At 37.9% G+C, this 20566-nt stretch overlaps 2 protein-coding genes and 1 long non-coding RNA gene across 3 annotated transcripts; all 3 read right to left on the bottom strand.

Moving 5' to 3' along the window:
* Positions 1–7252: 7252 nt before the first annotated feature.
* Positions 7253–8774, bottom strand: LOC146640837 (uncharacterized). Its single transcript, XM_085399895.1, has 5 exons — positions 8676–8774; positions 8350–8563; positions 8126–8272; positions 7716–7826; positions 7253–7627 (listed from the first exon to the last, which is right to left on the bottom strand). The coding sequence occupies exons 1-5, from the start codon at positions 8772–8774 to the stop codon at positions 7386–7388; spliced, it is 813 nt and encodes a 270-aa protein (XP_085256021.1). The 3' UTR covers positions 7253–7385.
* Positions 8775–9796: 1022 nt separating this feature from the next.
* LOC146640838 (uncharacterized) lies at positions 9797–11141 on the bottom strand. Its single transcript, XR_014909891.1, has 3 exons — positions 10957–11141; positions 10721–10865; positions 9797–10008 (listed from the first exon to the last, which is right to left on the bottom strand). It is a non-coding gene; the product is annotated as an uncharacterized LOC146640838 (long non-coding RNA).
* A 4223-nt stretch (positions 11142–15364) lies between these two features.
* Positions 15365–20121, bottom strand: LOC146640839 (uncharacterized). Its single transcript, XM_085399879.1, has 4 exons — positions 19390–20121; positions 18625–19014; positions 17003–17122; positions 15365–16494 (listed from the first exon to the last, which is right to left on the bottom strand). The coding sequence occupies exons 2-4, from the start codon at positions 18997–18999 to the stop codon at positions 15415–15417; spliced, it is 1575 nt and encodes a 524-aa protein (XP_085256005.1). The 5' UTR covers positions 19000–19014; positions 19390–20121; the 3' UTR covers positions 15365–15414.
* Positions 20122–20566: the final 445 nt, after the last annotated feature.

A 20566-nucleotide genomic window follows, 5' to 3' on the forward strand; every position in this document is an offset into this window, starting at 1 on the left:
GAGTTATACAGGTTCAGTAAGAAGGTAATATGTCTGCAGAATTTGTAATTCTTATGAAGATATTGCTTGTACAATAAATAAAATCCCTTTAACTTCTTCTTCTGGAGAGTGTCTTTATATATTTAGTCATTTATTTAGCCTTTATTTAGTAGTAACGCTAGTCGGGGATATATATCAGAGTTTACTTTCAGATATGAGCATTGTGTTTCCTGTGGATGAATGAATGAATTATTTATTTATGTATTTTTTGAAAGACTGGCTCATGTAAAATCTCTGAAAGTATGACACAGCTCTCCTGTTACACTTTATGGACTCCTGAGCTTCACCATGAGGGCCTGTCTTTATTCACTTTATTCACTGAAATCCACTTTTATAATGAATTCACAGTAATCACTGACACCTTCAGAGCATTACATTCATTAAAGACGTCTTCTACACCTACTCTTCCAGACGACCGACACATACTTCAACCACTGCAGGTTAACCAGCCACTCATCAGTAAAGCAAAAACTAAATGTAAATGTCCTCATGTGGAAAAGACTGAAACACAACTCCCATATATCACTAATGTAACAGATCCATTTAGGGAGAGTGAGAACACTAGGCTGGATGTGTTTTAATGCAGGAACATTCATCATGTCTTGAGTTCAACAAATCATTTACATTTAATATGTGAGCTGGATGGTTACACGATACAATGTGATTGTCAACAATAACTGCAATGAACGCTGGTTTGAGGGCGGAGTCAAGGAGGCCATTTACGTGAAAAGGGAAAGACCCTCTCTGAATCAAGGAGGGGGCCTAAGGGTACATCTGTCACCATCTTACAATGCTGTGATTGCAGCCGTTCTCCAACTCTCTGTGAATGGTACTCAAGACCATTGATCAGTGGTTGTTGATCAATGGTCATGAGAATTTGCATAATCATGATTAAGGAACTGACCTCCCAGCCCATTGTTCCTTCAGTCGGCTGGTTTCTCTGACTGAAAACGCTACGTCCAGAAGAACAGGATCAACTTTTGGAGATTTACTTCCCTGGATGATTGAGCACGCATCAAGACCTTTAATCAGGCCAACAAATATCTTGTACTCAATTTTAGCAGCAGCCATTGTGACACTGATGATAAAACTTGTGTAAAAGTGCGAAGCTGTAAAAAAGTAATTATAAAAAAGCATTTTTGTAGCTGAATGTTACTGGATAGCTGTTTCATCTGTAACACATCAAAATAACCTGCTAAGGTTTAATAGGCTATAAGGAACACACTCACTTCCTGAGCCCTGGGCAATAAGAGACGTTTTGTGTTTTATAATTTATTGATATGTTTGATCCTTTCTGACCTGCGTTAATGAAGCAGTCATTAGAGCACCATGTCCGCTATAATAGTTCTGTAGTTTGATGCTTGAGTCGTTGCAGACTTGTTGAAACTCCCTCACCCGTCAAAGCAGCGTCTTTGTTATTGGAGTCCAGCAGATGGCAGTGTTTCACTGTCTGACGGCTGTCTGAAGCTTCAGCTGGTTTATCCGTTTGCTATGTTTGCCATGTTACAGTGGACAGGAATATCTAGACATGAGTGATTACTGCAGTGGGGCACTATCTGTGCTATCTATAAGAAATGTTAGCAACAATAAAACTCTGAGGATCAGGGCTCCATTTCACTCCAGTGTTCAGTGGCATTTTAAAAGAGTGAATACCGACGCTGAATGTCTTTGTAAAGCAAAAGCACTTTGTTAGCCTTTACAGAGCAAAGCTATGGATCAATGTGCAGTGAAGAAAAATCCAGGTGGCCAGTCTGTCCTTTCCTAACCAATCACAGAGCTCCTTACATTGTTGCGCTGGAGAATAACTAAATATAATATAAAGATGATATTGAAAATAATCTTTTGTAGAGTCACTACTTAGTGGGCAGAGGACAGTTATCACTTTGCTGGATGCTTTAAAGTCGCATGTTCTGTATTTGCAGATTAACAGGATATTAACAGATTAACAGCTTTCATTAGACTTCATATGATAATCAACAGTGAAGTGTTTCTCTTTCAGTGTTTATTCTTGCTCATTGAATGATCTCTGTTCAGATAATATGCTGCACTCATCTCATGTTTCTTTAAATACGGCATCACTTGTCCAGCTGTCAAACTCTGAAAGAGTTACAGTTTCACCACTGAGCACTTTGAATGGTTATTCTTTTATTTAAAAGCACTTATTCTAGCTGCATCATCAATACGACAAAAACTGTGACTTCAACAAAAATGTATCTAAACATATTTAGGGGGAAATGTTCCTACACCCCTCATGTAAACGTTACACCTCCAAAAGGGAGAAATAATCAGAATAAGGCGTAATCATTGTCTTGATAATAATGACCATGAAAATGAAACTAGGCCTACCTTTAGTTCAGCACACTCAGTGTTGCATAAAGACATGCGAACATGCAATCATCCATTCTGGAGCCTACTTTTAAAAAGAGCGAGCTGTTTATTCTGGCTGAGTAGCAAACAGAACCAACCATGAAAACCTAAACTGGGAAAACACTCGGAAACCTTGAACACTGGGAATATGGAGACACAGGGGGTAGGTGAACAGACACTCTGACAAAGGACAGAGGAAAACAGATACAGTATATACACTGAGGGGTGATCCGGGAGTGGACAAACATGGGAACACAGACTAGGATTATCAAAATAAGACAAGAAGTAGCACGAACACAGAGACTGAGATAAGGACACATGAGCTTGACACTAGGATGGAAATAAACAAACATGGGAACACACGACGGACTGAGGAGACAAGGACAACACACAAAGAGAGGGACACTGGAAACAGGTAAAGGAGACAAAACCCAGAGACAGCACTAAGACACAAAGAGAGGGAGACACAAGACGGGCTGGGGACACTAAGGAGACGCCGAGGACAGAACACAGAGACGAACTCTATGACAGACGTTACGTGACAACAAGACTGACATCCACAGGAGACACAGAAAAAACAATAATCAGAAAATTCACGAATGCAGGAAAAGTAAACTAGGAAACTTCAGTCAGTATAAGAACACAACAATAATGATGAAGCAACATTCAAAAGTCCACCAACACAAAACACTGGGACAAAGACCCAGAACCATGACACACAGACACTGACAGTGTTCTTGTTAATGCTCTGCCTCCTCTGGATCTTATTTAGTTAGCTAAAGTGGACTGCAGTCTTTCATTTATTGATATCATTAATAGTTTACCCGTATTAGACTCTTTAGTCCACCTGAATCAAACATAACAACATGTTACAAGCTGTTTTACTGCTTCGAGTGTCTCAGATCTCATGCAAGCAAGTGGCTGGCTCAGTGAATGTTAATTTAGCACATGTTATATCTCTGTTCAGATATTATGTTGTACTCATTTTTTCCTTTATTCAAATAAGAGCAGTTATTGTTCATTTAATCAAACGCTGCTCAATCATCCATGTAACGAAAACTTTGATTCTCTTCATCTGGATGTAACGTTTTCAGAATCAACATTTTGGGATCTGCAAAGCAGTTTCAGCTCAGAGCACCGTTCATGTTCACTTTTGCACCACTTATTGAAGCTGCATCATCATTTCCATCGAAGCTGTGTGTTGACACAGCTTCTTCTGTCATTGCATCCTCTTGTTTTTTTCTTGCTCTTGGCCTTTGTCTTTGAGCCAGAGAGATGGAGGTCCATGGCGTCATGTAAAACTACTTTGAAATTCTGACCATTTGATAATAAATTGTGAAAATGTATAATTTGAACATATTTGTTTTCACTCAGCACTACAAGCTGTATGTTCTTGCTTTTGAGCCCCGCACTCCCTCCTTTTTCCAATTCGTTTACTTCTCATTAGCACTCGGCGATCTGCACAGCTTAGGAGTCGCTGGCTGTCCCCTCTGTGACCTTCCCTAAACTGCAGCTTAAATTCATGCTCAAGCCATCTGCCATTATCTACTAAAAATGCTATCAAACCTAAAAAGAGGATGCGGTCTAAGCTGGTGAAATTGCATTATACACCGCTTTGAGGCAACTGTAGATAATTCATTTATCATTATTCAACATTGACAAATAGTAGTTGACTAATATCAGGAGCCAAAAGGAAACAAAAAAAACAACAACCCCAAACTAAACTAATATTTCAGATGCCGGAAAGAAATGATTACAGTTGTTCAAATTTGCTGTCACCGAGTTAGGTGTGATACATGTACATCAATCTTACATGTAAAAAGTAGAAAACTGAAAGTAAATCTGAAATATAAAAATGAACTGGTTCTTATATAAAACCTTTCTACTCTCTACAACTTGCCTCATTCACCCAATCACTTCTTTTTTTTCTCTGTAAGTGCTTTCTATCTAACATTAATACGCATTCATCCTCCCGATGGATGCATCGGAGAGCAACTTGGGGTTTGCATCTTGCCCAAGGATATTTGGCATGCAGGCTGGAGCAGAGGGGGATTGAACCAGCAACTTTCTGATTAGTAGGTTTCCTACCTGAGCTACAGACACCCCAATTTGTGGTGCTTTGGAAACAACACGTTCTCATCCCAACAGGTAACGATGCTATGTGACAAGTCATCAGTATGCGTTTGGAGGCATGAGAGCCGTTTGGAATGAATCTATACATTTAAATGTGTTTTTTGTTCTAATCATGAATCGCTTTGAAAAACACTACCTGATAGGGTTAAGGTTAAAGTTATGGATAGAGTTAATGTTAGGAGCCTCTGCTCCAAGTGTGTGTTACTGCTGCGAGCAGCGTTCGGTTGTTTTCAAATGGGAATCTGGAGCATCTCATAAGGATGCGGAAAGATACCTTTCACGTTACTATGAGATGCCTCAGGCCATGACAAACTTTTGGTATGTTATAAGAACTGAGGGCAGCTGTATTTGGGCCTTTATTGGCTACAGAGATTCATTAGAGGTAAGGGTAAGGAAATGTGGCTTCCAGTAATTGTCCTGAACATACACCTGAGAAAACTTCAAAATCAGAAAAAAAAGCATCAAAGTAATCTTAAAATGTGTAATGTGCTTGTTACTCTGCTACAACTGGGATCATGTACCGCATAAAAAGACTAGATAGTCTATGTGATGTGGATGCTAGAGCGAAAGCCATGGTTGATATTTGACCTTGTAGTATTTTATAGTTTCCTTCCTGGAGCCAAATAGAGAAACAAATGAAGGCCCCAATTGCAAGAAGATGCTAGCATAAAACAAGCAATATAAAGACAACATATTCTGATCAAATAGCGCTGCAGTCATTGTCTTCATACTGGTAGTGATGATGCATTTCTGATAAATGCCTGTAAAAGAAAGACTAACCATATATGGTGCTCAGTGGTGAAACTGCTTTGTAAGTTCCTTACAAACCATTTTATACTGATTAAAAAACCAGAAATGAGAACGCTATATCTGAGCAGAGATAAGCAACAGACAGCTGTGAAAGTAAGATATTCAAATTCACTGAGCCAAAGACGCAGCTACAGAACTCATGACTCAAGAGTTTGCAAAATATATCCTTTCAAGAAACAAAGTTAAAAATGAGCTTATTGTTCATTATGATAGCGAGCGATATTCCACAGGGCATTGACAGATCCAAACCACTTCACACTTCACACACTTTAGAATTAATCCTGAACAGCTCACCACAACATTGTTTTCTCCACGGGATCTGCACACAGGAAAATAAATAATGATGGGACATACTGAACATTTGTGGAGAAATCCAGTACGTTTTTTATGAAGCACGTATCAAGGCTTGCTTATTTAAGAGTGAGTAATGTCTCTGATAAGAAAATTATTAGAGTCTTGCTGTTTCAGAAAGTGGTTTGAGTGCTGGTGTGATTAATGACCATATACAGTGGTCCCTGGTTTATCGCAGGAGTCACTGATAGATGAAATCCATGAAGTAGCCAACTTTATTTTTTACAATTATTATAGATGTTTTAAGGCTGTAAAACCCCTCACTACACACTTTATACACTTTTCCCAGGCAGGCATGAACATTTTCACACTTTTCTCTCTTGTTTGAACACTCTCAAAGTCTTGTAGAAAAATAAGTCCAGTGTTATAGAAGGAAACCAAAGGCACCCGCCGGTGACGATGTTTTGTCGACATTGTTGTGTTTGTTGGGGAGAAAACTTACAAACATACAGTACAGCACGTCAGAGTCACACTGCTAGCGATCGAAGCTTTATGTAAATTTGACCAGCTGAACGCATTCTGTACTGTACAGGAGACACAACACGAGATTGATTGACAATGGTCTAATTGTCTACAGCCAGTCAGGACGCAGAATACAATGCACTTAAAAAAATAAATAAAAAATGCAACAAAAAAGAAAAAATCAGCGAAACAGTGAGGGACCACTGTATGTGCTATTGGATCCCTGCAAAATTCTTCTGCTCATGTTGGAGATTCACCTTTTTCACCTCTTTTTTTGTGTTGTGCCAAACAACTGGGGTACAACAACACCTAATCTATATAATCTAAGCAGAGGTGCATCTATCCAAATCTTTACAGGCTTTCTGTGGGATACCCTTAAACCCCTGCCTTCTTAGTACCACGTGAAAGGGTTTTCTCCAGAGATGGAGAGGTTATTACTAGAGATGGACCGATCTGATATTGCGTATCGGTATCGGTCCAATACTGACGTAAATTACTGGATCGGATATCGGAGAGAAATAAAAAATGTAATCCGATCCATTAAGGCCAAAACAGAGAGAATGAAGAGGAGCTTCTTCCCCCAGGCTATTCGGGGCCTGAACCAGGTGTAGGACTGGACTCTCCCAAACACGTCACTATAAGACTGGACTCTCACACACGTCACCACACGCACCACCACACATTTCCTATAATCCTATAATTCCTATAATTTATAATCCTTATCTTTATAATCTCTTCTGCTATTTGCACATTCTTTACTGTAAATTCCTAAGTTAATTTGTAAATTTTTGTAGTAAATTGTAAATATTGTAGAACTTTTCTTCTGTCATTTAATGGTCGGGCATTGTACAGCTACAAGCATTTCACCCCCATGTCATACTGTGTATGGTTGTGTGTGTGTGACAAATAAAATTTGAATTTGAAATTTGAATTTAATTGTCAAAATCCACCATATTTGTATTTTACTTTTCTATTAATTCAGGAAAATGTCTCACTGACTCCTTACGATAACCTTTAAATGTGCGTGCAAAATGATTTTGAGACTTAAAGGAAACAGAGATGCATATAGGATTTTAAGAAATTAATTCGTTAATTTTTTTCCACAAACCGAAAATTATATTTAGTTACAAAATTTTCAATAATTTTTTAAGGTCTGGTGAAATGGGAGGAAACATTGTGACAGTCATATGAAAAGCTGGGATGTGATGCTGTTGTTTCATCAGCTAAGAGAACAAGACCAGAGAGATCAGCGTTGTGACAAAGAGCAGACGGCCAACAGCTGTAGTGCCAGCAGTTGTACTACTGGGCTGTGATGTAGTTGTCATCCCAGCACTGTTGCAGAGGTCACCCTGGCAGCAGCTGGTTTCTGCTGGAGTGATTCCTGTGATCTGTGGAGATTGTGTGCTTGAGCAAATCAGCTTGGAGGCGCAGCCCTTTACAGTCACCTTTTGTCCTTCTGCAGTCACTGAGGAAATGAAAGGAAGGAATAACAGAACATTTGTCTGAGCAGAAAAGAACAAACATGCAGACACTGAATCCTGTCGGTATATTACTTGCTGATGAGATGCAGTGGTCCTCATTTCCGTTGCAGTTTAGAGTTTGTGTGCAATCGTTTCCAACACATTGGAAGCACTTTTTCCCATTTGGAGATGAGATGCTGCCCTCTGTTGAATACAGAAATATTTGTAATATTTGTTTCCCTGCTTATTTTAACTGTGTGCCAAAAACATCAGCTTGGAAAAAAAACCAACAGAAAACAATATGTTACTAATATGTTTGTTTGAGAATTTTCAATCAGGAAATTTTCACAGATTGATTATTTTGCCCTGATCTATTCAAGCAAATACGACGATTGACCCACTTTAAAATTTCTCAACATATTTGATAAAAAGATTTTTTATTTTTTAAGTTTCAAGAACAGGAAATTAGATTTCAAAATACCAAGAAGCATGATAGAAATTACCAGGGGCATCTTGAGAGTTGCAAAGATCAGAGGTGCAACACTTGCTGGTAATTAGAGTTCGGGCGCCTCCAAAGTTGATTGAGGCCTGAACACACTCCTCAGCCGCAGCACAACTTTTACCTTTAATATCAACCAGTTTTGAACCACCTGCAACAAAAAGACGAACCATTGAAAACTGAACCAGTTTAAAAGAAGAATAAAATAAGAACTATACAAAATCAAACCTGCGTATGAAGCTATTCTGACTGATGCACACTGAGTGTTGGAAGGACATTCTTTTGTTGTCTGAGCGCAGCTTCCAGAGAGGTCCGGTATGCATTCGTAACATTTCAAAGCACAGGCTGACAAAACAAAGATAAAGACAAGTAAACTTTCTCTTGCTTCCAATGCATGGACATATTCTAAAACATTCACTAAAACAGTTTGAAAAATAGATGGCTAACAGTACAATAAATAGTGCAATCATTTGTAGAATTGACAAACCTTTACTAAGATGTAATGACACTTGTTGTAAAAGCATTAAAAAAGAAAACATTTCATTGAATATTACAGAACTTGCTGGTTTAAAAATGTTAAAGAACAGATAACTGAACAAAAACTTGCCTTTAGGGAGCAGCACAATCCCAAGGATCAGCACAAAGATCTGCATTGTGTGATGGTCAGATAGAAGTGAATTTCTGTTTAGTTTCTGTTCAGTTTATAAGTAATTCTTATTGGGGGGAAGTGGTCTTCTTGCTGTGACCACTCCTTAACTCCTCCTTTGACAATGAAAGAACCTGACTATCAAAAACAAGCCTTTGAAACAGCATATATGTATATATGAATAGACTTCATAGAACCTATATCTAGATAATTAAATTGGTATTAGTTAGAATTCTCCAAAGTTAAAATAGAATAACATAGAATACCTGAATCTCAACATATGTATGAGGAAGAATAATATCTATTAAAACTAGTTTAAAAACCTGTTTAGTTCCAGTTTGTTTATTTGTTTGAAGTTTTAGTGATAATAAAATGCCTTATTGATTTTTGTATCAGTGTATTGATGACAGGTGGCTATATATATGCTTCTATTCATAGCTGAAGTTTTAGTGTTATTAAATTGCTGATTTTTGTATCATATATTTGATGGAATATTCTTTAAAGTCGTTTCATTCTATTGCTAAAATATGTTTAGGCTGCATTTAGGCTGCAAATCATTTTCTTTTAGAACGGACGTGAATTGTTTTTTTTTTTCTTTGATAACCAGTGACTGTTTCAGTTGTCAGCAGAGTATGTTTTAACCATGCAACCACTCTAGTGGCACTGAATGAAAAAAAAACTGACTGTGATGCATGCTACATGCATTCTACAATACAACATATATCTTTAAAAAACCAGGCCCACCAGTTCTCTCTTTCATTTTTACCATACTTTTTACAAAGGTAATAACAAGACAGAAATCTGTATTTTCACCTTATAAAACATGTTAAGTATCAGTGCATCAAAACTGAAACACAGTCAAGAATGACTTGAATTTAAAAACTATTCTCGCATTTTTATTAGACATGTGCTGAGAGAAGACACTTTCTTTTCCCGCTCACCACCTCTGCACAGGCTGTAACTTTATCTGTAACTATCAGAATTCCTGAGGACAGTCCCAGGACACTATAGAACAAGCAGGACTCAAAGTCTGAATAATTATATTTATTTTATGTCCCAGTGATGTTTTTTTTTTTCAACATCCCATTCAGCTGCACTTCTTTTGTCTTTGTGTGATCTGATCAGTGAAATAAAACTGTACATAAGAGCAGTTAAACACGTGTCAGCAGAGCAGACGACTGTATTCAGAGAGGGCCGAGGACTTTTTCACACCATCCCAGATACGAGCTGCATAGTGAAACCTGTGAAAACAAAGAAAGTTAAGACAGGAAACAGAGGGATAAACTTAAACGAAATCCCAATAATGTCTCAAGATTTCACAAAATTACAGTGACATAGTACAAAGAAGAAAAAAATCAAAAATTTTATGCATTTCTGCACCAACCTTAATTATTAACACTTTTACTTTCTTTATATGGCATGGAAATATGTTTCTTTTCACTGTAGTATTTCATTTTCAATTGATATTGTTTTAAGCATGTTCAGAAAAAAATTAACCTGATATCCCACAGCAAGAAATATTTTTCACTACTCTGAAAGTTTTGTGCTTGTAGGTACATGCAGCAAGTTGCACCTCAGAAAACTATTTCACAACAAACCACCAGCGCTCATTTTCTGTTGTTTACAAAAAACAAAACAAAAAGACAGCAGGTTGTAGTCACTGAAAGTAAAGGGAAGCAGAGAGACCCCTCATCTCTAATAGATATTTTGCATTTCTTCCACAGGGATTAAAAACTGTTTCTATGAGAGTTCAAAAACAATGACATTTATGATGGCTTTGTTGAGCAAACCAGTTTAAAACATAAAACTGATTCTCACCCTGGGTGCAGGATGTATTTACTTGGTTGTCTCACTTTTTTTTACCATGGATTAGTCACCTACACTTTTTGAATAGTGGAATATGAATAAAATAATTATTCATTTATAAATAAATAGTACTGATATGATGTTTACCAGTTTTTCTCAGTGAGAATAGTGTGTGACAGCTGACAGCGGGGCATGGCCAGTATTTGGCTGCGGAGTTTTGAAACCATGGTGGAAAAGGCCGGGTGTCCTCTATAGCCGGGGAGCAGAGAGAACAGTGGGTACGTTCCTGACCCTAAACAACGTACAAAGATTCATTTATTTTTCACACAACACACGAGATGTCACTTGAGTTTTACCTTATGAGAAGAATAAATGTTTGTAACCTGCTTTGGTCAAATTATCCTCCCCGTCATTTTCCTGCACAGGAAGCAAAAACATATTGACCTCGGTTGTCAGATAGTCCTGCCCCAGGCCTGGGAAGACATTGCAGTCAAGCATGGATAATGTTCCTGAGAATAAAACACATGTTATAGTTGTGGCCAGCCTGTTAATCCACTTCAGAAGTGATGCTTTGTTTACAGGACTACAAAACCAAACACATTCACTAAAAACCTCAGACCTCTACATTGGAGAGACCAAACAGCCACTTCACAAGCGCATGGCACAACACAGAAGAGCCACCTCCACAGGACAAGACTCAGCAGTCCATCTGCATCTTAAGGATAAAGGACACTCTTTCAAGGATGCCAATGTTCACATTTTGGACAGAGAGGACAGATGGTTTGAAAGAGGAGTGAAAGAAGCCATCTATGTCCACTGTGAGCGACCATCTTTGAACAGAGGCGGGGGTTTACGACACCAACTCTCTGCCATCTATAATCCAGTTTTGAGATCCCTTCCCAGACGCCTTAACGCCCACTCACATCCTGGGCCATCTGACCTCAGGAATTCGCATGATAAGGTGGGGCCAGGTTTCACAATGAAGACACCCGAAACTGGCTGATTGGGACCCACACCCAGTTTCACACCTTGGCTCAGGCGATTAGAGGATCATCAGGGGGTCCTTTTGTCCCTCTGTGGGGGGTTACTCCCACTAGGTTTATATCTGGGACTCTCCACCATTTGACCTTAGAACTGAAGAAGCTTGAGAGGTGAAACGTCTTCAAGCAACTTAAAGAAGTCCAGACGCTTTTCTTTGCAAGCTCCTTTGACTACGATGACCTGGATGACTGAGAACCTTCACAGACCTAACATCTATGTTGTTTATGTTGACATGGCATATGAAAATTTCTTATCTATAATATTAACTATTTACAATTTGGAATTATTTTGATTGGGATATCAAAATAACTTACAAATACAAAATACAATGATCAGTGACATAAAACAAATTGATTATTATGAGGTGAGTAGATGAGCCAAGCAGGTAGTATTAAGTCTAATAGTACTAATGTAAGATATCACAGCATAACAGTAACCGTAGTTAGTGTGTGAAACACTTGTACAGATGGCATTAGGTAAAGTACATGATTACAAAAATGCACACGATTGTTTAAAAATAATAAATTGCATAAATATAAGAAACCTTCCTCTCAGTGAGTGAGTTGTCTCATCGTGATTCGCGTATATGTATATACGTACATGCGATCGCATTTCTTAAATTTCTGTATTCTTTTTAACAGATGAGCTGGATGACACTGCACAGGTTTGGAATACACACTCCATCAGGCCATCAACAAACATCAATATCCCCAGTGGTCGACCTAATGTAATGTATACATTACCTGAGCTCTACGGGACAAGAGACTTCCTTTGCCCCACTGAAGAAGAACATGTTGAAATGTGTAAAACTGAGTGTGTTTTTCAACTGACCAAACCATGTGACCCCGATGTATATGAACTGTGCAATATCATCATGACTGAGTCCCATCTGACTCCACCAACAGACCCATATCAGGCTGTGAACTTGTACATGCATTTAAGAGAGAACATCATGGCATTAGTGTAAATTGCATACACTGCAGCAGAGAACATTTCTCAAAATTGACCTGTGCTATATGTGAGAAAGCTAACTTCTGGATGTTAAACAGACTGTAAACTGTAAGCTTTCTAGTACACAGTCATTTATGAGAATATCTTATATAGAAATATTTATTGTTGTGTTCCAGGAGGGTCAGTGAAGTAAAGTATAAAGAGGAGTCTCTGCCTGTTAATGATATTCTGAGTGTTCTTTAGCACAAAAACATTGTAATGTTCTGTCAAATGTTATCAAGTTCTATGTCTATGTGTATTACTTCGAATTACTTTAACTGTGTATTTGGCTTGATACATGGATCAAAACATAAGACACATCTTAATTTAATGTGTTAGGAGTTTTAATGTACAGTGTTTACTCAGATAATGGTGGTTTATGTTGAGTATTTTGTAATAATTGAGTTGAGTTTTTATTTACACCATCTCTATTTGTTAATGATGGGAATGTTTAGTTGTTGATGTTGGCTAGAATACTGTTTAAAATCGAAGAGATATGCTATTATGCCTTGTTGCTTTATATATATCATAACGCCAACTGTCACATTGGCAGGCTACATGAAATGGTACTAAGGGGCATCATAATCTGAGAGGGGACACCTTGGCATTTTTCTGAACTCAAGTTTCTCTGACTAAAAATATAATTATTTTATGTCATTTTTGCTTCTTTTTTTTAAACTATTTATTCTGATTCCAGAAGAGCTTTAGTTTTTTTAATGTTGGTTAAACAAAACTGAAAAAATAAAGAACTAAATTGAGACCTTTTGAACTCTTAGAATTTCTAATAGATATAAACATTCTTTTTTGGTCACTGAATTTATCTGAAGCTTATTTTATCAGCTGAATAACAAATTCTTTGCACCCACCTGTTCTGTTACATTCGAATGCTATTTTTGCAAAACTCACCACTTCTGAAAGGATGATATGTGTTGTTGAACTACCGGACAAATAAACTGAAATCTAATCAATTTCTAATTTTTTTTTTGGACTATGTAGTACAGACAACTAAAAAATTGCAAATGACAAAAGCATATCGACAACATCTGTGTATTGACTGCCTGTGTTCCCAGGCACTTTAATTTCAGAGAAGGGTAGTCAGAAGTGCATAATCTGTCAAAAATGTAGCAATATTTTATAATTAACAATATATACTATTTAATCTAATTAGAAATCCTGGCCTACAATCTTGTTTATCCAAGAAACTGTTAAATCTGATTATCATTGCTTGTTAATTTGTAATTATATAAGACGGTATAAAGAATTGTGAATCATCTGTATGTCACATTATGGCAAAGTCCTTTCAAAAAAAAAAACTTGTGATGGCAATATGATTTTTAACAAAACAACTAGTAAACATTTTGGAAGCTAATCAAGGGAAAATAGGACTTATTGTTACAAGATGTTTATAGGCCACATCAGCTTTAAGAATTTGTAAACAGGATCTTATCATTAACTTTCAATAACTTCTTTCGCAACCATAGTGACATTCTTTACTAATATTAATGGACTTTTCACCCTAAAATCAAATTTACACATTTTTCTGTTCGCTAGCTGTAGTATTCCTTAATCCACATTGTTTTAGTGTGAGTTGCCCAATTTTAGAGATATTGACTGTACAAGCCTACCCTTCTCTTGTTTCACATGGTACTTAATGCTTAGTAGCAATGTCTTTATGTAGACCTTATGTAGCTTCATGTTGTTTTTCAACAAGGAAGAGATCTCTACAGCTAATATCTCCCAAAACTAGGCAACTCACGACAAAACATTCTAGATGGATAAACAGCAAGCCAATGTGTGTCACTGTGGGGTATGCAGGTGTGTTGACAGAACGTACCCAAAAGCAGACAAGGAGAGAGAGAGGATAATGAACTTAAAACAAAAGAGAGCCTTTATTCTGGCTGATGGCAGGAGTAAAAGAAAACAATGACAATGTGTACAGCAAATTTTGATGTGATATGTCTCTCTAACGCTAAACACAAACCTTGTTTTCAACAGAAGTTAAAGATGCGGTCATTTTCAAAGAATTTTAAACAATAAAGAGTCCTTGTGAAATCTGACCTAACATACAACTAAACCATCAGAAAATTAAATTTGTGACTGCTTGTTATACGGCTGAATATATCAAATGCTTCAATGACAAAATGAAACAAGACAGAATTTATGAACTCAAGGATAATCATACAAATAACAATTACAGCTGTAACCATTAGTACACTCATCAAGTTCAAATGATGTCCATTTCAAAGTAATTGCTGGAAAGGACATTGTCGAACTCTGCTGCTGCTGCAGGATTGCTCTCCCCCCGCTTCAGGACACCTACACCAGGAGATGCCGGACTAGAGCAGCGCAGATACTGAAGGACCCGTCCCATCCTGGCAACAAACTGTTCCAACTTCTGCAATCTGGTAGAAGGTTCCGCATCTTCCGGGCAAGGACAGAGAGACTCAAGAGGAGCTTCTATCCCCAAGCCATCCGGGCCCTAAACACACACACACCCGCCCTCTCACATCATCTATAATTGACTGATACAGGACTCTTCCAGACACTAAACCAAGGAACAATGTACATTTCAATTCCTTTAATTTTAAATATGTTTATATTGTCTATCCTGTAAAATAGTCAGATGTCTATTCATATTAATGTACAGAATTCACCTGCTTGCTGCTACTACTACACATTCACCCAATGTATATACTACATATATATATATATATATATATATATATATATAATGTTCTTCCTCTACACCCCCCCCCCCCCAATTTTTTTGCACATGTCGAGGAGCGTGTCAGGCTACATTTCACTGTGTGTTATACTTGTATAACTATGCATGTGACAAATAAAGAACCTTGAACCTTGAACTCTGTGCGAAATTCAGGATAAGAACTGTAAGTGCATGGCACTTCAAGGGTAGCTCCACAGGTGTGAGCAACAGGCCTTCTGTTGAGCCCAGTTTCAGCATTAAAGCACACCAAAATTTTGTCAACACATATCACAGAAGATCCTGTGCAGAAGTGCAGGATTTTTTCAGCTTTGGTTTCATCAGCGTTTTTAACATAACGCTGAAGATGGTTAAATGTTATTTGTTCTCCGTGAGGCAGCATCAATTTTGTTGTTTGAAATAGCTGCACTAGTCTTTTGCCTGTGGCCTTCTTTGTCTCATACAGAGACAACACACTTTCCTTGTCTGCCAGTTTTAGCTGCAGATGTGCCATGGGTGTGGAGAAGCAATCCATTATATACTTTGGCTCTTGGAGAATGGCCTTATGAGCCATTGTTTCAATGGCAGGCTGCATGTTGTTCTTAGGTGGTAGGAAGTGGGAACCCATCCTTGTAAAGAGGTCAAGCAGGTCCTCTTCATCATTTTCATCCATTGTGCCTTGGAGCGCCTTCTCAACAGCTGATCTCTCAACAGGAGGGAGATAGTTGAGAAACAATGCAATCAGAATGTCTACATCAACTGAGTCCATTCCGTGGATGCAAGCTAAAATGAAAGCCCTTGACAGCCTCACTGGAAAGACACCATGGTCTAGTAAGCCTTTCACCCATATCTGCCCAACAGCTTGCCATTCAGCCTCACTAAAGTCTGGCCTCAGCCTTGGAACTCGTTCATTTTCACCTTCACACTGTTCCAAAAATTGCTCCCAAAATGCAGTGTAAACCTCCCTTGACACCCCAGCATCATCAACAGCATTTTCATTTACAAAGTTCATCTTTAAAGTCTCATTCAGAATGCGACTGTCCATAAATACAGCCAAAAGATCATCAACAACTTTTATCCTGTGAATTGATACATGTAGGGGGCTCTGTGGGTCTCCTGAATTTGATGGGGAAAGTTGGTTGCTTGAATCTAAAGGCAAACCTTGTGCGATGAAATTCAGTCCATGGTCCTGAGTAAAAGACAAAACATGCACATTCCATAAGAAATGCAAATGAATTGTACAGATTACACAATATCAATGTTCTGAAAAAGTTTGAAATTTATTTGTCTAATTTTAGTGGGCTGTATATTCCCAAACCATGGTTGCACTGACGATTTATCTATAACATTAATATTGTGGCCTGATGGATGTCCTTGTATGCCTCACAGAAAATTATACAAGTGTTCTTTACATGTATGAGAAGACTCACTTCTGTGCAAAATAGGTAGAGAACACAATAGTGACACCAAAACAATGTCTCACTGCTGTGTTATGTAAATAATTTGATTTCAAGACTAAATTTCCTGTTTAATCTTATCTTAATGTAAAACACTGGAATTGTCTCTCAACTGACAATATCCTTTTAATTCAAATGGACCCACAAACTGCCATATCCTCAGAAAATAGCATGAAATTTTGGCATCTCTACAGTATGTAAAGGTAGGTGTTTATGGTTGCCTGAATTGATCCATCTTACCTGTGCAATCTGGGGTGCTTCCTCCTGTATTGACTGCATATGGGGTGTGGGCAAGCCATTAGCTGAAGACAATGGTAGCAGGAAACCATCCATAGGTAATCCATTTGTGTCAGCATTCTGAGAAGGATGTATTGCATTAATTGACAACAGACACCTTAACCCTTCAAGATTAGAAGACTCTTCTTCAATCTTCTACCTTGGCTTATTCTAAATCATGAATGTTCTTAAAAAGTCTGCAAAATATGTCAATAGGTCTTAAGAAATAGAACAAAAATACACCTCTTTATTTTCAGCCTACATGTCTCACTTACAAGAGTAAAAAGACATATTACAGTGGAATTCCACAGGTTTTTATCAGATCTTGATGTACTTCTTACTACTTAAAATGTTGTATTATTGCTGCAAAAAAAAAATCAAGTTTTAAACAAACAAGAGATGAATTCTGATTAATAGAAATCGAGCAATTGTTTCACAGTACTGTAAGTTATTTCTTTTAAAAGAATATTACAGAAAATAACACACATACTTAAATTTTGTCCAAGCAGGAATGCATGATCAGCTTTTTTTAAAATCAGAACTATGCAAGTTACTGAATTTGATTATTAATAAATTTCCATATTTTGTCACACTTAAACCATATCAACCACAACTGTCCATGGTCTTACCCAAGATAAGATAAGATAAGATAAGATAAGATAGAACTTTATTAATCCCTTGGGTGGGTTCCTCTGGGAAATTCGATTTCCAAAAAAGCACAGCACCGACAGAAGTTACAGAGTTATACACACACACACATATATATAAATACAGAGACAATATAAATAAAATATACGAAGGGGATAAATAGAATAAATAGGAATAAAAATAAAAATACAAGTGAATTGCACATTTCAAGTATTGAGGTCTATTTGCACCGTTGACTATTTACAAAAGTATTGCACAAAAGGTATTGCACAGTGAGGTGAAGAGGCACTACAGCTTAGTTGTTCCCCCCTCCTTTGTCCTCCTGTTTCCCCTCCCTCTCCCCTCCAGAGAGGAGTTAAACAGTCTGATGGCGTGTGGGACAAAGGAGTTTTTAAGTCTGTTAGTTCTTGTCTTTGGGAGAAGCAACCTGTCACTGAACAGACTCTTCTGGTTGTTTATGGCCGTGTGCAGAGGATGCCCAGCATTGTTCATAATGTCCATCAGTTTCTTTAATGTCCTTTTCTCTGCCACTGTCACCAGAGTGTCCAGCTTCATGCCGACCACAGAGCTAGCCCTCCTGATCAGTTTCTCCAGCCTGGATGAGTCCTTCTTTGCTGTGCTGCTCCCCCAGCACACCACAGCATAGAAAAGTACTCCAGCAACCACCGACTGGTAAAACATCCTCAGGAGCTTCCTGCAGATGTTAAAAGACCTCAGCCTCCTGAGGAAGTACAGTCGGCTTTGGGCTTTTTTATACAGGTACTCTGTGTTGCATGACCAGTCCAGTTTATTGTCCACCCACAGCCCGAGGTACTTGTACTTGTTGACCACCTCCACCTCCTCCCCCTCTATCTGAACCGGCAGTGGACCTGCTCTAGACCTCCCGAAGTCCACAACCAGTTCCTTAGTCTTTGAGGTGTTGAGTTGCAGGTCTGAGATCTGAGATCCTCACTGTTGACATAATTCAGGGTTATCACGACTGTGTCATCACCATCTGCTCTGACAAGATCCTCTTCAGGATTCCATACAACCGTATCCGCTTCGTCTATGTGTGGAAAACAAAATTCCAAATCTTCTGGAAGTTTGTCCCGGGACTCTAGTTTGAAGGATTTGTTAGGAACTATACTGGTCAGATCAATAATTTCAGAGCAGTGGTCAGGGAAATCATGATCACTTGAGTCAGTCTGCTGCCGCTGTCCCACGACAGTGTTTTTAATGTCTGTTGGGGTTGAATGCATATGATGGGATTTTCCTGGACTTTGTGTTGTCACTGCCTCACAGAGTGATTTCAGTTTTTTTGGATTGTGTTCCATCTGGAAATTGTGAATCTGTGAACCAGAAAACAAACACAAGACACAAACGAAAATAATTCAATTATTTTTTCAGCAGCCAGTCATTTTGTACATGTCAATGAATACAAAGCTGTAAGTCTTTCACAGATGTATTAAATGTACCTTACCACACAAGTCAACAACAAATTCCTGGAATAATTTCATCCTACAGAAGTGCAAATATTCGTAGATGTACATAAAGCACTTGAATAAGACAACTCTTTATTGCAGTTGCACAGTCATACCTAGTACAATAGTACAACAAAATTAGAAAATGTCGCATGTTACCACCGAGCACTACTAAACACGACAAAATACAGTAACTTTAAAGTGATCATTATTTGTAATAATAACTTTCTTATTTTAACAAACCTGTTTGCCAGTGTCACTGTCAGATGAATCCCCATGTTCAAGTAGATCTGGGACAAAATCATCTGTCTCACTGTCAAATCCAAGTAATGTCACCGGTGAATCTTCTTCAGTTATGCTGACAGAAAAATCCTCTTCAGATGAGGACTGAACTGTTAACAGTGTTTCATCTTTCTTGCATGTCTTGTTCCTCCACCATTTCTGGTTCTCACTTGACGGTATTCATTACTGCTTAAATGAAGCCATCCGATTTCAATTTTTCTGCAGGTCTTCTCTCCTGCAGTATTTTATTTCTCTGTCTTGCCATCCCTTCACTTTGCTTGTGGAACACACCTGATGAACCACACAGCATTCCTTTGGTTTTTGATCTTACTTTCCGTGTCGCAATTTTATCTCTTAGGTTCTGCAGAAGAGTCTCTTTATCTGTGCTGTACTTAGTTTGTTGACAGAAGGACTGGACAGCTACTCTGTCACCATATGTCCTTATGTATTTTGCCATTTGTCCATCAGTCATGACGAACAGCACTGCCTTATCCACCTGCAGACATAAAACATTAGAGAAATGCTATTAATATACTTTTACTCTAGGAAGCCACACTGGCACACATGGAATACTAACTGTATTAGAATAGAGTTCTTAATCACTGTTCATGATCATTATCAAAAGTTACTCTGTCAACTTCTGTCTTATTACTTTACTGTTGCTGTGTTAGTATTAGTATAGTAATAGTAGTAGATATTTATATACTACGTTACTAAAAAATATTTTGCTAGTAAGGTATAAGTAAGGTAAGTTCCACCAAGTATTTGGTGCCATGGTGTCCATGTTACCATGGTAATGGCACAGCCAGATAACAACATCCAAATTCATGGGCTGCAACCTCTTTTTTTTTTAACTTTATTTATCACATTGTCCAAATTCATGGGCTGCATCCTCCTGAGGACACTTTTGTAGACCGATTATGTCACAGCGATGCGATCCAAATTCATAGACTCCTTTTTTTTAAAATTTGCACAGAAATGTACAACAATTATGGCAATCTCTACAAAGATTCTATTTTAAATTCGTAAACTCCTCCGAATGCAGCGGACAAATGCGTCCTCCTTTTCACCGATTTTTTTTTTTTTAAATTATTGAACTTTATTAAGAAACAGTATACAGAACATGTATACAACCAGA

The sequence above is a fragment of the Rhamphochromis longiceps genome, unplaced genomic scaffold (assembly GCF_057381845.1).
Source record: "Rhamphochromis longiceps isolate RC_006_pf unplaced genomic scaffold, R_longiceps_female_GT1.1 unmapped_scaffold_1, whole genome shotgun sequence".
Lineage (NCBI taxonomy): Eukaryota > Metazoa > Chordata > Actinopteri > Cichliformes > Cichlidae > Rhamphochromis > Rhamphochromis longiceps.